Source organism: Neomonachus schauinslandi, chromosome 11 (assembly GCF_002201575.2).
Source record: "Neomonachus schauinslandi chromosome 11, ASM220157v2, whole genome shotgun sequence".
NCBI lineage: Eukaryota > Metazoa > Chordata > Mammalia > Carnivora > Phocidae > Neomonachus > Neomonachus schauinslandi.
The window spans coordinates 38,971,822-38,992,799 of NC_058413.1; the positions used below are offsets into that span (position 1 = coordinate 38,971,822).

The 20,978-nt window shown below is 39.9% G+C and overlaps 1 protein-coding gene across 2 annotated transcripts; it reads left to right on the forward strand.

The window, feature by feature from the left end:
- The first annotated feature begins 128 nt into the window (after positions 1-128).
- On the forward strand, positions 129-20,407 carry SPTY2D1 (SPT2 chromatin protein domain containing 1). 2 transcript variants are annotated; one of them, XM_021685839.2, is made up of 7 exons: positions 170-332; positions 10,178-10,292; positions 11,058-12,357; positions 12,496-12,710; positions 14,140-14,311; positions 15,975-16,052; positions 17,213-20,407. In XM_021685839.2, the coding sequence occupies exons 1-7, from the start codon at positions 273-275 to the stop codon at positions 17,304-17,306; spliced, it is 2,034 nt and encodes a 677-aa protein (XP_021541514.1). In that variant the 5' UTR covers positions 170-272; the 3' UTR covers positions 17,307-20,407. The 2 variants fall into 2 exon arrangements, with proteins under 2 accessions (XP_044775226.1, XP_021541514.1); XM_044919291.1 differs by having other exon boundaries at positions 129-332; positions 11,058-12,710.
- Positions 20,408-20,978: the final 571 nt, after the last annotated feature.

Below are 20,978 nucleotides of genomic sequence, written 5' to 3' on the forward strand. Positions count from 1 at the left end.
AGCAGCCACGTACCACGTTTCTACGTGTCTGGAGCCTGAAAGCGGAAGTTACGCCAGGGACTCGCGGTCGGAGCGCCGGACCTGAAAGGATATAGGCCGCAAGAGGAAAAGGGGCGGGCAGACGGTATTGGAAGGCGCCGGAAGTGGTCGTGCTGAGGAGGGGTGAGAGAGGGGTGGGCCAGGCAGTTCACTCGGCTGTAGCTGGGCGCCTCGGTAAGGCGTACATTCACTTCTTTCCGAGAGCCTGGCCCAGTGTCTCTGCCTCAGCCAACATGGATTTCAGGGAAATTCTCCTGATAGCTTCCAAAGGACAGGGTGTCAACAATGTGCCGGTAAGTACTAGCCGGGCGCTACTGTAGGAGACCCTAATCTTCAAGTTTGGAATTTGTGGCCCGTGGAACTTCCAGGCATCCGCCTGTCCTCTCCGGGAAAGATCTGGACTCCTTATTTCCTTTTCTTGGGCATGCACTCCTGGGGACTCAGGGTGAAAAGGAGCTTGGGGTGAGAGGCGGAAGCCTTCCGGAGAGTGAGTTGCCCTGGCTTAGTCACCCCTGCAACCTGGACTTTGCAGTTCGGGTATTTTAGAGTTGCGTGAAAGCTGGTGAGTGAAACCGTGCCTGGTACATGGTGGAATCTAGCGCTAGTAGTTTCTGGCTTTGGCGTAAACTTCAGCCCAGAGGTTGGGAAGGAAGCATGTATGTTGGGGAGTTTCAGGGGTTTTAGGGACTTGGCCTGATAGCTTTTTGGCTGATTTCCCGCCTCAGATGGGGTTGAACATTGTGATTTCTCGAACAAGTTTTCTGACTTGTGGCCCCACCCACCCAGCCAACGAGATGATAAAATTATAACCTCCCAAAGGGTTAATAATACCTTTTGTATTGGGAAGAGAAGTTGAGCGGATTCCACGAAGTCCTTGGCCAGCAGAATGGGTGAGCTAGTTTCACCTTCCGTTTACTTGTGGCCTTCCAGATTTGTCTTTGTTTGAAATCTAGGTTCCATTTTCTCGGTAATATTTGCCAATTCGCTAATATTCGCAGAGCGGTGTAAGACTTTTAAAATCTACATGAAGTCATGGAGAGTGCCTGGTTTGCGGGGTTGTAGCTGTTTTGCATAAACTAATCATCTCTGGATCCTCAGATGGTACCCACAGCACAGCTGTAAACCGACAAATTGCATTGTGATACCTGCGGTTTGACCAGTGAGGTGTAGAGCTCAACCAGCTCTCTGTTAAAGTCAGTTCAACTGGAATTTATTGAGCTCTCACTATGCGTTCTGCATTTCTTAGATTTTTGTGTATTTGCAATGGTTTGGTTTGGTTTGGTTTTTCCCACTCCTGCGCTTTTCTTCTGAGGCTGGCCCATTTTTTTTACCCTTTTGAAAATATTAATCTGAAGATAGTAAAATAACTCGTAAATAAAACTGATATCTGTCAGTTTAATATTTATTAAATTCCCCTGTATTCATCTCCCACCCCAAGTACTCTGAATAATCAGTCATTCCCCTAAGCCATGAGTCATAAGATCTGCAGGTTGAGGTTAAGGGCTTAAACCTTTGAAACCTTGAACAACAGAATTCACTTTCTGCAAATACTGTAAATTTCCTAGGCAAGTCAATATTGGAGCTGGTAACCATTCATCTTTGCATAATTAGGTCCATATTTTTATTCTAGATTTTCCTGAATTTCAGTGGAGGTCAAAAAATAGATAATACTAGCTTTGATGTCCAGTTAGATTCTTTAGAAGAATGAGAATCAAGTTAATCATTTCTTATTCTAAAAACCAGTAGCTGCTGGGAGAAAAACAGATATTCCTAGAGCAGAAGATTTCAAAATCTGTATTTCAGAATATGTTCATTATCTGTCAACAGATCCATGATTGAAATAACAAAGATTGGAAGCAAAAAAGACAGGTAAATTGGTGAGGTCATTTAAAATTTAATAGATGAATATAGGCATATATTTTATGAAAGCATGCTTTCCCCTGCCCACCCCCACCCCCCACAAAAAGCTAGTAAACCTAGAAGTTTGATTTAGTTACCATTGTAATCCTTATCTTTTACATCAGATGAAGTATATCACAGAAGAAACTATTGAGGAACAGAGCAAGATAGTTAAATTTAATCCATGATCTTGCTTTCACTTGGTTCATCTAATTATTCTAAGTTACTTTATCAGCTCAAAGTAAAGCCTCTGAAAGCACACCATCAATTGTGAAATATATATTGTACAGTATAATAGATTATTGCAAAGCAGGTATCCTTGTAATCCATCATCTAAGTCAAGAAACAACATTTCAAGTCACATACACACACACACACACACACACGTAAACCATCATCCAAGTCAAGAAACATTTCAAGTCACACATACACACACACCCCACCCTCCACCCCCTACACCCATGTTTGCCACAAGCTTGATTAACTGATGGTCTGAGAGCCACAGAGGCTTTGCAGTAATTGACAGGTGTAACTCCTTCCCTCTCTAGTGCTTGGTTCTTGTTTCCTGTTTAGTCTTCTTCCCCACCTTCCATTTGGATCTTATCAGAGCTGATACTCAGATTCCAGTCTTCAGAGTTCCTATGTCAGACCTTTGCTACAGAGAGGACATATGGTGACTAGCACTGATTAGCTCCAAGGGAGGCTAACAGATAAAACACCTGGACTGCCACTTTGAACTCTTTCCAGGGCATCATTTTTAAGAGGTATCTGTTGTATCTGGTTTGAGAAACAATGAACATTTCTGTAATGCAACCTCTTTCTTTCCTGTTCTTTTTAGGAAAAATAGTTATCTTTATAATGTTTTAGTTAAAACAAAGGAAGTATTGCATCATGCCTAGCAATATTAGGCATGCTATCATTTCCCAATGGAAAATTGAATTTAAAAAACAGCTGATCAGGGCGCCTGGGTGGCTCAGTTGGTTAAGCGACTGCCTTCGGCTCAGGTCATGATCCTGGAGTCCCGGGATCGAGTCCCGCATCGGGCTCCCTGCTCGGCAGGGAGTCTGCTTCTCCCTCTCCCACTCCCCGTTTGTGTTCCCTCTCTCGCTGTGTCTTTCTCTGTCAAATAAATAAATAAAATCTTTAAAAAAAAAAAAAAAACACAGCTGATCAGGGTGATGTAACCAGTTATTGTCTCAGGCTCTGTTTAAATTTAAAGGAGAAAAGATATTTTTGGTAATCATGACTTAAATTTTTTCTCCCTGGTTCCTCTAGCAAAAACAAAGTTTCTTGTTTTGACAGAATGGTAGAGCTTGGAATATGGATTCTTGTAGGTTGCAAGTACCTATAATTGATGGCTTGTAGTGCATGAGACAAGTTATGTGGTCTTTCTCACAGCCATACTCTGAAAATCATCCCAGACAAGATACTGTAGTTCTGGTGTGACCCTCAAACCAAAAAGTAAAGAAGAAGCCTTCAAGTGGTACTAGACATAAGGATTTGGGGGTGATAAGCCTTTGAGGATAAGAATATAGGTACTGAGGGGCGCCTGGGTGGCTCAGTTGATTAAGAGTCTGACTCTTGATTTCAGCGCAAGTCATGATCTCAGGGTCCTGGGACTGAGCCCCGCATCAGGCTTTGTGCTGGGCATGGAGCCTCCTTAAGATTCTCCATCCCTCTGTCCCTCCCCCCTCCCTCCCTCTCTCCGTGTCTCCCTCTCTCTCTCCGTGTCTCCCTCCCTCTCTCTCTCTCTTTCTCTCTCCCTCTCCCTTCCCCTCCCCGCCAAAAAAGAATATAGGTACTGAAAAAGGAGCTTAGGGACTCCAACTAGGGTGGCAAATTCAGATGTCTTCAGGGCCAGGTAGGTAATGTAAGTTCTTGAAGTAGTCTGGATATAAAATGATATGGGCCAAGCTCTGTGTATTCAAAAGAAGCCTACCGTGTGTTATAGTAGTTATATTTCCTTTTTTTTTTTTTTTTTAAGATTTTATTTATTTGAGAGAGAGCATGAGCAGGAGGAGGGGCAGAGGGAGAAGCAGGCTCTCAGCTGAGCAGGGAGCCCGATGCAGGACTCTGGGATCATGACCTGAGCGGAAGGCAGATGCTTAACCAACTGAGCCACCCAGGTGCTCCTATTTCCTTTTAAAGAACAGTAGGAGCCAACAAAATTGTTTCTGTAGGCAGTCACTTTGTAACTTTTGGTCTGTAATCAATTATAATGGGATTGCTCCCCATGCTTGCATCTAAAGATGACTTTGCCAGGGCCTGAAGTAGCTTTGGATTGCTAGCCTAGAGCAGTACTTCTTTTTTTTTTTTTTTTAAGATTTTATTTATTTATTTGTTAACCAGTGTTTTAGGGAGAAGGTCTTTTTTTAGAAAAGCTACCCCTGCAGAGATTGTTATTTCTCTTCCCCATCACTACCTAAGAGAATCTCTTTCTGAATAATAATGATAACAAAAATAATTAACATTTATAATGCTTACTTGGTGCCATGCACTATTCTAAGCACTTTGTGTATATTAATTAATTTAATCACTGTAATGACCATATAAGGAAGGTTGTTTTACGGATGTGGAAACTGAGGCCCAGAGAGATGAAGAAACTTGCCTAAAGTCATACAGCTAATACCTGACAAGGCTACTAATGGCAGAGCAGAGAATTTGCCGACTGGCTCCAGAGTTCTTACTCTTAATCATGATCCTGTGTTAAATGAGGAGTATATTGGATGTGAGGATGGTTGTCATCTATAAAGCCTAAACCCATCCAGCTTCCTACCCTCAACTCCAGCCTAATATAGCTTTAGACAATAACTCTTGGTTTTTTATGGCATTTCTCCTCAAGTCTGATGGGAGAGAAATTTAAAGGGCAAACCAACAGAATTTGGAAACTGGTGGGTAGAGAGAGATTTATAGCCTGTTTGGGAGAGTGCCAGCATGGTTAACAGAAATAGTCTGAGGGTGAAGGAAGATAGAAAATTAAGTGGTGGACCTGTTTGAGGTCTTGGCACCGTCCAAGAGGCAGATGGAAATTAGGGAAGGGCATTTAAGATTGTGGTTAGAGCTGGATGAAAGTGTTGGGATTAAGTTAGAAGTGAGACATGTAGTGGGAATACTTTTGGACCTGAAACAGGAGACCTAGATTCTAATTCGCACTCTGTTACAAACTCTGTGAGTGACAACCAGTAAATACACAATTGTGCTTTTGGGGCCACTTCTAACATAGAAGAGGCTCTGAGGTACCTATCTGATACTACATTTTATAATCAGGTATATTTTTATAGACAAAGTAATAGTAAATTTTACTATTTGATCCTATAGCATCCTGAATAACATGCTTGTTTTATTTTTACCCTCTGAGCCACCCAGCTAAGCAAACCTAATGCAAACCATTCGTTTTCCAGGCCTGTATTTATTCCCTGACTGTGATGTTTTGAGAACATTTTAGAAATTGTGTAGTGATTATTAAATTCAAGGATGTATTCTTTGAATATTCCTAACTCCTAATTCTAACCAATAATAAATCTCTAATATATGTAAAGCTATCAGGAAATTTGTTTTCTACTTTTACAACAATATGTTATCTCCTAAGTAAAGAACAACTTTTCAAGAAGGGATTGACCATTGATTCCAACATAATGTATTTGGTTAACACATGTTTCCAGACAGAAAACTCCTTATTTTCGTAATCTGACCATGGCAGTATAATTTCAGTGCAAGGAACACATATGTCTTAAAGTGAGTTAATGTTTTTTTTACGTCTGTTGGCTTCAGAATTGCAAATCTTGGCAAGATCTCTCATACTGTATTTAAATGGCATAAGCTTCACTACTGTGGATCATTCATTGGGGTCCAGCAGAATGACTGAGTTGGTTTGCAGTATAATAAAATGGATACACTTAGGATAAAAGAAACTCTTGTCCAGCTGCTTTTCATGAAGCTCAAACAATGAAGCAGCCTGGTGCCTTGAATCGGATTCAGAATTGGTGGGTGCATCTTGATGTGCTGCTGCTAGAGCTAAATGTGACCATCTGATGCAGGAGAAAGTGCCAAATAGTTCTGCTTTATTAAATAGACTATAATGTAATCCCAGCCTGAGGCTTTTTTAAAACATGGTTCTCTACTGGGCTACCCCTGTAGGGCCAGGGGATTATCTAATATATTCTATTACAACAAGTCTTAAATCTTTTGATACCAGCTCAGTGTTAGGAAGATCTATAGTGATATGCCCAAGAGAAATGATGCTCACACACAAAAAACCTGTACATACATGTTCACAGCAGCATTGTTCATAATAGCCAAAAAGTAAAAACAAATACCCATCAACTTATGAATGGATAAAATGTGGTACATCAGCACAGTGAAATATTCAGCCATAAAAAAAATGAAGTACTGGGCGCCTGGGTGGCTCAGATGGTTAAGCGTCTGCCTTCGGCTCAGGTCATGATCTCAGGGTCCTGGGATCGAGTCCCGCATCGGGTTCCCTGCTCAGTGCAGAGCCTGCTTCTCCCTCTCCCTCTGCCACTCCCTCTGCTTGTGCTCTTCTGTCTATCTCTCTGTCAAATAAATAAAATCTTAAAAAAAAAATGAAGTACTGATACATGTTACAACATGAATAAGTGAAAGTACCAAGATACAGAGGCCACTGTATCAGTCAGGGCTCTCCAGAGAAACAGAACCAATAGGATTTATTTTAGGCAATTGGTGCATGTAGTTGTGGGGGCTGGCAAGTCTGAAATTTGTAGAGCAGATACCTTCTCTGAGAGACATCAGTTTTTGCTCTTAAGGCCTTCAGCTGATATAGATGAGTACCACCTACATTATGGAGGGTAAACTGCTTTACCTAAAGTTACCTGATTGTAGATGTTAACCATCCCTGCAAAATACCTTCATAGCAATACCTAGATTAGTGTTGGACTAAATAACGGGGCACTATAGCCTAGCCAAGTTGACTTATAAAATTGACCATGAAAACCATATATTGTGTGAATTCATTTTTTTCTTTCAGTTTTTGAGAAAAAAAATTATTAGAGAAGTCAACACTGACAACAGAGTAAAATGAGTAAAATTACATTATCACCATTTAAATTTACTTAGGTATTAACTCACGTAATTGTCATTTTTAAGTTCTAGGTACAAAATAAAAATAAAAGTTCTAGATATATTCTGTTTTTACTTCAAAAGAATTAAAATGATACCCTTGCTGAAACATTTAATGGTCATAGAAACTAATCGTTTCTTAATTTTAGTTAAGCCAGAGAAATAATTATAATAACTCAGTTCAAGGGTGTTAGGAACCAACTTACAGAGCATTCTCCCAAAGATATTTTCTTGGCCTTGGGAAGACATCTATTTTCAAACTTAATAGTAGAGTCAAGTGAAAATTAACAATAAGGGTTTTCCAAATTGAAAAATCTTACCTATGTTGTATAAGCACTCATATATATAACCGTTTGTCTGTGGTCTGTAAATTTTACCTTATATTGTGATACATATCACTATATAATGGTACACTGGGTACATGATTTCATTTATGTGAAATGTCCAGAATTGGCAAATCTGCAGAAACAGAAAGTAGGTTAACTGTTGCCAGGGGCAGAGGGGCAAGAGGAAGTGGGGAATGACTGCTAAAAGTAAGAGATTTCTGTTTTGGGATAATGTAAATGTTCTGGAATCCAATAGTGGTGATGGTTGTACAACTCTCTGAACATACTAAAAACCAATGAATTGTACACATTAAGTGGGTAGATTTTATGGTATGTAAATTATATCTTAATACAACTGTTAAGAAAATCATCTGTCAAGACCCAGCCCCCCCTTTTTTAACCCCAGATTTCAAGGTTTTGACCTAAACTTTGCCTAAGAGAATATTTTAAAGAGAATATTTCAATTTCCTGGTGTCTGCTTTTGAGTGCATCAAGCTACAAAGGATATAAGAAACTATTGATTATGACTCAGCTCATGTCACTGAATAAGATTAAACCTCATCAAGTTAGGACCTTGCCCTTCTTGTTTCCTAGCAGACCCATGAAATAAGACTTTTTATAGATTTATTGAATCCCTTCTACATCATAGGACAGGACAAAAAGTACTGCAAAGTTATTGGGTTAAATGTAAAGCCAGCTTAATAAGTACCCTTGAGGATTAGGGGTGTTAGAACAAAAAAGCTGAATTTAAAATTGGCAGTGTGAATGGATGGAAATAGGTGGATACTTTGAAAAACGCTAAAGGTAATCTTTGGAATTCTTTTCTGAGTGAATCTAAGATCCTGAACACCCCCGTCCTTTGCTGCTTCTTTGTGTTCTGCCTTTCCTATATTTTTATGGTTTTTTTTGGTGTTTCCCAAAGTGCAGTGCATATAGCTCTGACTGTACTGCGATTTTAGATGATACATAAATACTTTTAGTTCTCACAGTTATATACATGTGTGTGTGTGTATATATGTGTGTATATATATTATTTTTTAAATGGTTATATTTTAATATGATTTGGAAAAATGTAGCCTTTCAAACCAATCATTTCATGGATATTATTGTTTGAAGTAAAACTATAATAATAAGTCATGGTGTTAGGTCTGTTTTCTTAAAATTAGTAAATTATAATACAGGTGGCATACTAAAAGGACAAAAATTATGAAGATGTTATGCAAATGACTGAAGCTTAGTCAACTCTGCCCCATTGACACTGTTGCTTTCTCTCTGGGTGCCTGTATTTAGTCGTGAGTAGCTTTTCAGCTAGTCCTACCCATTACCTATCTCTTGAAGTCCCAGATTAGGAAGAAAGCTATCTGTCCTAAGATCAAATTAGGAAGTGCTCATTGCTGTAATATCAAGATAATGAACCAATGCTGTTTAAGGTAATACTAACATGTATATTGGTATTTTGTGGGGGGAAACCTTGTATAAGCTTTGATTTGGCAGGTGAATCCAAGGACTAGGTACTTGCAGACACAGGAAAATCTTAAGTCTTGGTCATAAAAATCCATCTTTCCTCTTACAAATCTACCTAATGGGATAGGGTGAAATGAGTGTATGTGTCTCCTTACGAGTCTATATATGTCTTATGCAACTTGAATCATATTCTTGGTGGCTCTTCCATTAAGAAAAGGTGAACTTCTTGTAGATAAGGCCTATGTTTGAGGTTCTTGTACACCAGGACAATTTTATGTAGCTAGTTAGGTAAAGCAGTATTCTCTTTCTCTAAGTGTTCCTTTCCCTCTCCATTTCTTCTTTAAATATGGGACCCCAATCCACAATGGAAAAGGCACAAAGATAGGGACTTACTACTGGATTTTTTGTGACTCAACCAAAGTGACTGAGAAAGGAATCTGGGTGCTCTCTTGGGATTTCGGTCAGGGGTGTGTCAGGTACTCAGGAGAGAAAATATTTGAGTAGTTTTTCTGTTTTAAAAGTTAGACTTTGAAATACTTAGTTCTAAAGAAGGTTGATTTTTTTTTTTTTAATCAGAATTTTAAAACAATCCGGGGTGCCTGGGTGGCTCAGTCAGATCATGGGATCGAGTACACTACTTCTTGCTTCTCTCTCTCCCTCTGCCCCTCCCCCACTTGTGCTTGCTCTCTCTCTCAAAAAAAAAAATTTTTTTTTTTTTAAAACAATCTGTTCTAAGTGGTGATTTCTTTTTAAAAGTTCCCCAGTCCAAGTACCTTTTTGGGAAAATAACCTGAAAATAGTATTTCTCTGAATTGTTCACTTATGCATTATTTAGGATGTTACAAAGAAATTCTGTACCTAAAAACAGTCTTGCATAATCCTATTTAGACCACAATTTTATAGCTAAGCTTTCATGTGGGTTATATGATCTCTTAATTATTCAGGATCAGTTTTTCAGTCAATATTTAAACCTCTCTGGGGCACTTGGGTGGCTCAGTCATTAAGCATCTGCCTTCGGCTCAGGTCATGATCCCAGGGTCCTGGGATCGAGCCCCACGTCAGGCTCTCTGCTCTACGGGGAGCCTGCCTCTCCCTCGGCCTGCTGCTCTGCCTGCTTGTGCTCTCTCTCTGTCAAATAAATAAATAACATCTTAAAAAAAAAAAAAGATTCTTCCTCTGCCTCTCCCCCCAGCGCGTGCTCTCTCTCTCTCTCTCTGTCTCTCAAATGAATAAATAAATCTTTAAAAAAAATACAATAAACCTCTCAATTGCTTGGCACGATGCCTTAAATCTAGTAGCAAATACATTTTTAAAGTTGAATTGATTGTAACTTTACTCCTTTTTCTTTTTAGAAAAGGTATAGTTTGGCAGTGGGGCCTCCCAAAAAAGACCCGAAAGTTAAGGGTGTCCAATCTGCAGCCGTTCAGGCTTTTCTCAGAAGAAAAGAAGAGGAGCTCAGGCAAAAAGGTATGTATCTATAGCCTTATTCTCAATTTTAAAGTCTTCCACCTTCACAACTAGCTTGTACTTAACTAGTGGATGCTTGTAATAACATAATAGGCTGATGGATTTGTGTATGTGTCTGAATCAACTGTGTTTAGAGGATTACATATGTTCTTACGCTGATCATTTGAATGGACATTATCTTTTATTTCCTCTTAAGAGCTTTTCGGGATAGTGACCATATTTTCCACTTGGCCTCACTAGGTCCCAATAGGAACTCCATTCTTTGACCTTCAATCTGAATCTGCTTCTACATATTTTGTTTTTTAATTTTTTTTTTTATTATTATCAAGAATGCTATCTTAAAGGTTAAAATAGGGAAAGTTTTTGAAGACCAGTAAACTCAAGCAGTAGTTTTACCTCAGGCAAATGATAAGGAAACTGATTTAATACATGTAAGTATTCATTTATTCATAATTGATAATGATTGTGAAGTGGGTCCTACTGTTTCCTTAACCTGGTATATTTATTTGGTATGAATTTTCTATATTTAAAGCTAAAAGCCTAGTCTCTCACCTGTTTGTCATATTGAAAGACCCATATGTGACCCACTCATTATGTAAAGATGACTCAACAGGTACTTGTTCAAAAGACTTCCTCATTTCATTCCTAGATGTCTTCAAACTGTAACTTGAATGTTGCTTGTGTTTTGGCCACCTGTTGATTTCAGATGAAATACCTAAGACTTCCAGACCTTGAAATACTTTGTTCTTGTTTTGTCCCTTTTAGCTTTAGAGGAGAAAAGGAGAAAAGAGGAACTAGTGAAAAAGCGAATTGAGCTAAAACATGACAAGAAAGCAAGAGCTATGGCGAAAAGGACAAAGGATAATTTCCATGGTTACAACGGGATTCCCGTTGAGGAAAAGTCAAAGAAGAGGCAGGCAGTGGAAAGCCACACTAGTCAGGGAACAGAACAAGAGTATGAGATGGAAGAAGAGGATGAATTCTTAGAATACAATCAAGCAGAGTCAGAGCAGGAGTATGAGGAAGAGCAAGAACCTCCCAAAGTTGAAAGCAAACCAAAGGTCCCCCTTAGAAGTGCCCCACCACTCATGAACTTCACTGATCTACTCAGGCTGGCTGAGAAAAAGCAGTACGAACCAGTGGAGATCAAGGTAGTGAAGAAAACAGAAGAGCGGCCCATGACTGCAGAAGAACTTAGGGAGCGAGAATTCCTTGAACGAAAGCAGAGGAAAAAGAGACCTGAGACAGATGCAAGACTACCTCCAACCAAAAAGGCACCCTCTCAGAAAGAAAGTGTGGGCACAAAACTTAGCAAACATCCTTCCAGGGGTACTCCCCTTCCTCATGCTGAGAAGAAATCCAGACCCAGCACAGCCAATGAGAAACACTTAGGTGTGTCTTCATCCAAATCCATGCCAGGAGAGAGGACCAAAGCAGGATCTGTCAATTGCTCTCAACCCTTACTTCGTGAGGGCCATGACAGACCTGTCTTCAATGGGGTTGGAAAGCCCCACTCCAGGACCTATTCACCAAGTGTCCCAAAGACTTCTGCTAAGGGGACTCAGAAATCTGCTACTGAGCACAAAGCCAAAAAATCTCCTCCCCATCCTAGCCATTCCAGGCCTGGGTCCATGGTTACCCCACACAATAAAGCTAAGAGTCCAGGTGTCAGGCAGCCGGGCAACAGCTCCAGCTCAGCTCCTGGACGGCCCAGCACAGGGACTGCTCGGCCTACAGTTAGTTCTGGCCCCGTGCCCAGGCGCCAGAACGGCAGCTCCAGCTTAGGACCTGAGCGATCGGTCAGTGGGACCAAGAGGCCAGCCAGTGACTTCAGTCTCTCCGGACGGACACTCAGTGGTACAGGTGGCCCTGGGCACCCTGCAAGCAGCTCAAGTGGCCCTGGGCGACCCACCAGTGGCTCAGGTGGTTCTGGGAGAGCTCTGGGCAGCTCTGGTGGCCCCGGGCGGCCTGTGAGCAGTCCACATGACCTTCGACGACAAGTGAGTGGCTCTGGCCCCTCTGGGCGGCCAGTCAGTGGCCCTGGGCGGCCAATAAGTGGCCCTGGGCGGCCAGTCAGTGGCCCTGGGCGGCAAGTCAGTGGCCCTGGGCGGCCAGTCAGTGGTCCTGAGCGGCCAGTCAGTGGCCCTGAGCGGCCAGTCAGTGGCCCTGGGCGGCCAGTCAGTGGTCCTGAGCGGCCAGTCAGTGGCCCTGGGCAATCAGTAAGTGGCTCAGTTCCAGCTGGACGAACTGTCAGTAGTTCAGGGCCCGGAAGACCAGTTAGTAGCTCCAGTCTCCCCCTAAAGCCCAAGTGTACTGTTGTCTCGGAAACAATTTCTTCCAAGAATATAATTAGCCGATCCAGCAATGGACAGATGAATGGAATGAAGCCTTCCTTATCTGGCTACAGATCTGCCCAAGGTAAAATTGTCCCTTACCCTAAGAATATTTCTTTGTTACTAGGAAATTGGAAAGAATACTTTGTTTTATATAACCAGAAGCCCTGTGAACCCTTCCATGTACTCTTATGTTGATAACATTCTGATGCGTTCTCTTTGTGTCTGAGAGTTGCTTGAGTGCTCATAACTTGGAAAAGGCTTTAGAAAGAGAGTTATCTAGGACCCTCTGTGTTCACCCCTGTAACATCTCCAAGTGCAATAAACTTGGCTCTGTGATTCATAAGACAGGGTGAATGTATATGCCTGATATGGTTCAATGAGTTAATTTATCTTTACCTTTTCATGAGAACTAGAGAGGCCCGTCTTCAAAAGTTGGGAGTATATTTCTACAGTTGAAGCCTTTTGGTGCATTATTTAGTCATCAGATACTTGTTAAGTGCCCACGATCTACCGGGAACTGTTTTTGATTGCCCTTGTATTTCTGCTTTTCTTCATGGTAATAAGCATTTGTTAAAGTCCTTGTTGGGTGCCATGGAGAATATAAAAAGAAACAAAACATGAGATTCCATGCTTTAAACTTCCTAATTCACCTAGAACATTGGTTCTCAACCAAGGATGATTCTGATGCCCAGTGAACATCTGGCAGTGTCTGGAGACATTTTTGACTGACACAACTGGGGCAGGGATGCTACTGGCATCTCTTAGATAGAGGCCAGAGATGCTGCTGTTATCCTACAATGCACAGGACAGTCTGCTCACAACAAAAAACTATCTGGCCCAAAATGTCAACAGTGCAGAAGTTGAGAAAGAAACCCTGCGCTAAGGAGACAAGCCATGCATATTAACAATAACTCGAGAACAACAAAAGGAGGATCGCTAATCAAGGACTAGAAAACAGTTGTTCCTAGATCTGGTCTATTGATCAGTGTCTGTCTTTTGCAAAGCTTTAATCAGTCTTTTAGCAAAATGACAAAATAAGGATAATGTAGTGAGTTTTTTTAAAGTTAGCCTTATTCATTTTGAACAATTTATCCATAATTCTGGGAATCTTTCATACTTTGTTGGACTCCTAAAAAATGTACCTAAATTATGGTGATAATAGATGGTAGGTTGTAACCTTCGAGGTTTTTTCTTGGCAAAACTAAAAGTTAGTGATCCTGTAAGCCATTTGTAATTTTTTTTTTTTTTTAAATTTTACCAGTCTTTTAAATCCAGAAGGAAGGGAACTACCAGGCTAGAAAATGTAACAGATGCTTCTAGTAAACCACTTATAAACAACATGAAGCAGCAGGGTTGATGTAATAATGACTCCATACTATGGGCCAGCATACTGGCTCTGGTTTTTGAGGATACTGTCTTAATGAGTTCTCAAATCTCAGTGTATGTAGAACTTTGTTGGGACTATTTTCAGTTTTAATGCTTGGCGTAAGTAATGGCTTTTCTATTCTTAGTTCCTCAAAGGCCTCCCTTCCCTAGTGGTTACAAAAGGCAGCGAGAATATGAAGAGGAGGAAGATGATGATGAATATGACTCTGAAATGGAAGATTTTATTGAAGATGAAGGAGAACCTCAGGAAGAAATATCCAAGCACATTCGAGAAATCTTTGGCTATGACCGAAAAAAGTAAGACTAAAAGAAGATTTAGATAAATGATACACCTATTTTGAATGACTCATGCTATGGGGGAAAAATAAACATTAATAGTAGAGGCATTGAATACAATTCTTTATTAGGAACCACTGGATGATTGTTTATTCTTTTGGCGCTTAAGATTTAAGAATTAAGTCAGAGTTTTTTGTGAGGTTGCATGCCAAAAAATAACCTTTTTAAACTCTCTTTATAAGATGTATATTTAATGAGAGTGAAGCAGTTTAGTGTTGGAAAACAAATAGGCTTTGAACTCAGCCATCCACAGAGCTATGTTGAAAGCTGGTCTGATCTGACATCTGCTTTTCGTTGATGTAAAAAGCTTTGCTGCTCAAAAGTGTGGTCGCTGGACAGCGGTCGGTATGGGGCCAACAGCGTTGACATCACCTGACAACACCATTAGAAATGCAGGCTCTCAGGCCCCACTTCAGAGCTACCAAATCTAAATCACCTTTATAAGGCTCCCAGGTGATTCATAAGCACATTAAAGTTTGAGAAGCCCTGGTATAGAGAGGAAAGATCAGGGTTTGAATGAAAGTTCTCCCACTTACTAGCTGGATAAACTTGAGTAAATTATTTTTAGAATGTCATCTAGAAGGGGGCACCTGCGTGGCGAAATCTGTTGAGCATCTGACTCTTGGTTTTGGCTAAGGACATGATCCCAGGGTCATGAGATCAAGCCCCGCGTCAAGCTCTGTGCTCAGTGTGGAGTCTGAGATGCTCTCTCTGTCCCTCCCTCTGCTCACTCTGTCTCTATCTCTCTCAAATAAATCTTTAGGAAAAAAATGACATCTAGAAGGATTAAATGAGGTAGTATGTGTGTAAAACAGAAGGGACTTATCTCCGTGCCTATCAATCGACATTTGCCATCTCCTTTAAAGCCACCAATATGAGAAATTAGAAGGCAATCCTAAGAAAAGGTGTTTTTTAAAAAAAGATATTTAGTAGTAAAAACTGGAATAAACATCAGATTTAAATATCTACTATTCGTAAAGTCATTAGCTAGTTAACATGTTCTTGGTCAAGCCATTATTCTGCCTGCTTCAGCCTCTGTTTTTTGGGTTTTTTTCTTAAGATTTTTATTTATTTATTTGACAGCACAAGCAGGGAGAGCGGCAGGCAGAGGGAGAAGCAGGCTCTGCGCTGAGCAGGGAGCCCGATGTGGGGCTGGATCCCAGGACCCTGGGATCATGACCTGAGCCGAAGGCAGGCGCTTAACCGACGGAGCCACCCAGGCGCCCCTTGAGTCTCTGTTCTAAAGTCCTTCCCTTTCTCATGAAGCTCAAATGAGATTAGTATGTACAAAATGATTTTCATATATATTGTACTTTCAGGATTTTAATATAAACTATCCTGTAACTAGAGGCGAAGGAGGTAAACATTGTTGGATTGGTATCTTCATTGACATTAAATTCTGGAATAGTTGCCTTCAGGGAGTAGTAAGGACTCATTTAACTTCTTTATTTCAGAAACTCACCTCTACCCATCCTCTGCCCCGCTCACTCCTTGCGAAGCAAGAAAGAGTAATTCTAAGTGTGTTTTTGTTATAAAGATACTGATTTTTAAAACAGGAGGATGCAGTTCCTTTAAAAAACTGGGAATTTGGGCTTTTTTAACAACGTTGATTTCCTCTTATCAGATACAAAGATGAAAGCGATTATGCCTTACGTTACATGGAGAGTAGCTGGAAAGAGCAGCAGAAGGAAGAAGCAAAGAGGTAAGCACAAAACTTAACACATTTGTGCAGAAATGTCCTGAACATTCCTTTCTGTTTCCTGCTTCAGTTGCATGCACCATTGGGAGCAGGGGCTTTGGGCCACACAGTTCTGAGTTCCAATCCTGCTTACTTACCGTGGGGCTTTAGACAAATTCCTTAGCCTTTCTAAATCTGTCTCCTTGTTTGTAAAATGAGAATTTACTGTTTTTACTTATTAAGGTACTATATTTATATAATATAGATGCACTATGTAATAATGTGTACAAGCTGCCTAGTGCAGTGCCTCACCCTTCTGGGCGCACAGTAAGTGCTAGAAGCTGCCTCTGACCCCATTGCAATGTGTTCTTGTCTTTTTTTTTTTTTTTTTTTTAAGATTTATTTATTTGAGAGAGAGAGCAGGAGCAGAGGCAGAGGGGGAAACAGACTCCCCACTGAGCAGGAGCCTGATGCCAGGCTTGATCCCAGGACCCCGGGATCATGACCTGAACTGAAGGCAAACGCTTAACCGACTGAGCCACCCAGGCGCCCCTCTTTCCCCATCTTGAATTCCCTTTCTGTTATCAGACACATGTCAGTCTTGCTAACCTATACCCCTTCCGGCCTTAGGGACCTGAGGAGGGATGGGAATTCTGTCTGATTCCTGTTTGAATACCTAATAACAAACTAATGATAATTTCTTGGTTTGGGGTAACAAGTGATTACCTTGTTTATAGTGTTAACTTGGTAAAATAATACAATTCAGTCTCGACCCAGAATATTAAACCTTTCTCCCTCTTGCCTTCCCCTCCTGTAACTACATAAAATATCAAAGTGGTGGGAAGGGATAAAAATAGAATGGTATTTTATTTATTGAATAAACTTTCTTCTGATTTTTAAAAGCTGTTAGGATAAGCAGTTTGTATTTTACTACTTTACTGGGAACATTAAGGTATTTGGTGTTGAGGTTTTGTGTGAGGTCTTTTTTCTACTGTAAGTAGAGTGAGTAGCAGAGGCTCCTAGTAAAAAGTATACCTGCTAGTTCTCAGTGGTAAAGCCTTGAGGCATTTTTAATGCATCAGCACATTCCATATGAGCTCCCAGTTTAAATTTCACTTTTAATTTTTAAAGAGAGTGGTAATTTCATGTATATTGACAAATGCTTTTTTTTTTTTTTCTGACAGTTTGAGACTAGGTATGCAGGAGGACTTAGAGGAAATGAGACGTGAAGAAGAAGAAATGAAGCGTCGAAAGGCCAAGAAGCTGAAGAAGCGTTAGCTGCTGCTTTTATTTATTTTTGTGAAATTCTGGAGACACTCTGCTGCAAGGAGGTCCTGCCTTCAGAATGAAGAAGCCCCTTTATGATTTTAGATTTATACTTGGGTACTCAAGGAGAAGGAATGCATACTATCATTTGCAGGCTGTCATTGGAGCATGAAGTATTTTCAGATACTTTCCAGGGTTAAATCTGTAATGCAGATGATAGAATGCCCAGTTGAGTGCTCTTAGGAAGTAAACTGTTCACAGGTGCCAGCCTTGATCCTGATGAGCTATGCACTCTGATGTGGGGCCGCTCACCAGTCAGCCAATCTTACATTGTTCCTTTGCTACTTTGAAAAGGAAAAAAAAAGGATTGCCTCGTGACTTCCTAATTCTGCTGTTGTGTGAGTAGGGCACTGCCCGCTCCCAATCAAACTTACTTTGTCTTTTAATGAGGAACCTGGCCCTTCCATGAATGTTGCCAGCAATAAAGTGACCTGTCCTAATCTATATGTTTGGATTGAGAACTTGAAAATGTAGAGTAGGCTTTATAATTATCGTATGGATGTCATCTCTGTGACTTTGAAGTAAAAATAGAATAAATTATATTGTATTCTGCATTATTCGTGGATTGGATGCTGAGCATTCTTATTCACTAATTTAGGTGATAAGGCAATTAACAAAAAATTTTTTTCCAGTTAAAATACAAGTTATGCCATTTAGTTTAAAAATACTTGTTTCCAAGTTTTCCTTTCAGATTTCCTGTTATGTTGGCTTTAAAATAGACAAGGTCACTGTGCTGATTGATTTTTATCTAAAAAATTCATTTTTATATTGAAGAAAAATGCTTATTTTATTCAAACATTAGATTTGGTAGAGTAATAGTTTAAAAACTGAGGAAGTGACATGTGAGACTCCCCTCTTCCCTCATTCTAAAAATATTTTGGAAAAAGGTGCCCCTGTACCTCTTGATATTAATGACCGTGTTTTATCTTAAGTTCTTTAGCAATTAATGGCAAAAACCAAAAACTAAATTCATGTGTATCAAGAGCACCACCTTCTCTTTTTGCCCATATTGCACTTTTATTTCAAACTATGCACTGTGAAGAGATTTTTTTCCCAGGTAGAAAAGGATGTTCCCTGTTACTAGTGCTTTACTGGGCTGTGGAACTTTCTTCATTCTCACTTTTTTTCAAGTCATATTTGTAGACTTGATATCTGTTAAGCCTCAAATCCAGGCAGTTCCAATCAGGCTGACATAGATTCTGGCTGGAGAGAAGCCAAGTCTAAAGGAAAGTCAGCAATAGAAAATGAGATATGATGATGCTAGAGAACATTTGTCCTTCTTGATTCTAAATGTGGAGGGTTGGGGGCAGTGGGACATAAGCTTGGAAAACAGTTCCAAACGTTGCTTTCATGTATTCCTTTTTATCCATAAAGCTTTCTTTATTCTTCAAGTTTGGTAGTATAGATTACTATTGTTAGCCTCCTTTAATGGGACAACCCTGTGACCCAGAGCCTTAAGACTCTGACTCATTTTGAATTGAGTTTCAAATTTCAGAAGTGCAAGGATTTAACTTTGAAGCTGAATCCTATGAAAGAGGTCTTCATCACTAGGAATAACACCTTTTCTAATGATCCACATGGAACTGTTACACTGGCAGAAAATCCTGTCAACTGCCTCTCACCCATCTCAAATACCTTCAGTGAAATTGGTTTAAGGGTAGTGTGATATTCATGTAATGAAACAGGTTTGGAACATTATTTCCTTTGCTGTCACTTTTGTGCCCCCCCCCACCCAAATGTTTTTTTCTTGGATGTATTTTTTCAATATTCAGACTCTTTGAAAATCTATTACAATCAAGTGCTTATCATAGCCAAAAGATTTCTCATGGCTTAAAGTTTACTAGCACTTTACTCATTGTGCAGTTATTTGTACATAAAGGCACCACTGTGCTAGGTAAAAGTTCCAGAACTTGAAGAGTCAGGTTGTGTCCTTAGGCGTTATCACTTTTGAGTGCATTTCTTCTACAGATGTTATTATTCTTCAGCATCAACATTATAAAAGGGCACTTCTGTAGCTCAATTAAAAAGAAAGTCCTGAGAAAGTCTTTCAAATTAGTCTTGGCCTTGTTTCCAAATCTTGTCTTCCATTTTGTTCTGCAGTTCCTAACCACTCTTACAAAAAGCCCACAAATCTTTGAAGAAACTGGAATAAGCTATTATTTTATTAAGGTTTACAAATTAAGTGCTTGGTTTTTAATGTATCCTCTACCACTTTGGTTTTCAGATTTTATTAATTCAATATCTGAAGATGTGCCTTTTATTGGGTAATGTTAATTCACGAATGTAGTAATGTTATTTCACGACTGTAATGTTACATGATCATGGGTGTGGCATTCTCTAACAGATGATGTGAAAGGAAAGTAGTTTTCATAAAACTCATATGGCTCTGATTGCACAGTCCCACTTGCTTTTGATATTGCTCTGTCAAAGCAAGGGGCACTTTTAAGGCTACTTTCAGAACTTTGTATTTTCTCTAAACTATAAATGCAGTTATGTCCATTTGGAGGCCAGGGTACCACATGTCACAGACAGCCTTACATGTGTGCCATGAGAGGGTTCAAAGACTGTTAACAAAAAAGAAAGTCTATGGGAACTCGAAATTTCATTTTTTAAATGTTACCCCAAGATTTTCTCCAAGAAATCACTATTTTGTATTTTGTAACTTAAAAGCAGCTATTAGTACATTTCTGAGATATAGCAGGAGACCAAAACATGTTTGGAAAGAGAATAAATATATGAAGAGAGACTGGTTGGTTTATTTTCAATGTGCTGAATATATTAGACTACTATTTATTTTGTGAGTGGATGTGATAAAATAAATATTCAGGTGTTTAGTGTATGATTAAGAGTGATATATAGATTTCTTTGGAGTTATTAAATCCATCATGTCTTTTACATAATGGACAAATCAAGTTTTAAAAAAAAATTTACATAGCTTAGCTTGTTTTCTGGTGCTGTTGACCTGCAAGAGAATCTACTTTTGCATATACAGGTGAAAGTTTTGCAATTTATGTATAAAAGAAATTGTAGGCATTAAAAATATTTTATTGATATTTTCACTGGTTTGCCTTTATTTACCAAAACTCAGATATTCCCTCTTTCATCGCCGTGAACATTTTCCCAGCTACAACCTCCAGTAGACTCATCAGACTTGAGATGGGGTTTGCCTCCTTACACACACACACCTCTGTTCATTCTCCCTGACACATTCATGTCTGCTCAGTCCCCACAACTGACACCTCTCCCCGCCCCCCACCAGCTTAAGAGAGCTGGTCTGCTACCAGACACCCAAGTTAGAATTGTTTGGAGGTATATTCAGGAAACTGGAGGGAAGAAGAACTGGGTATATAGTTCTTCTTGTCAAGAAAATGAGCAGGTTCTGATCCCCTATAATAAAAAGAGCCTGAAATAGTTAACTGAGAAGATGAATCCTTTGGAATATATGAGGCAAGTGGGCACAGCCATGCAGCCAGAGAATGTAGGCACTTAACTCGATGGGATACGTTGGGTCTCAGTCACATAAGAAGTATTATAAGAGATGCTACTATCCTAGAGTCAGGATTATATAGCGTTGCTCATGGATTTTGAGTTCACGTTTCTTTCCATAAAAAATAAGGGCAATCC

What these genes read in the sequence shown, in the direction of transcription:
- SPTY2D1 (XM_044919291.1), top strand. Translation starts at nt 273, where the DNA reads ATGGATTTCAGGGAAATTCTCCTGATAGCTTCCAAAGGACAGGGTGTC. An exon ending in AGGGTGTCAACAATGTGCCG is followed by an intron (nt 333 to 10,177) that starts GTAAGTACTAGC and finishes TTTTCTTTTTAG; the next exon opens with AAAAGGTATAGTTTGGCAGT. An exon ending in TGGCTACAGATCTGCCCAAG is followed by an intron (nt 12,711 to 14,139) that starts GTAAAATTGTCC and finishes TTCTATTCTTAG; the next exon opens with TTCCTCAAAGGCCTCCCTTC.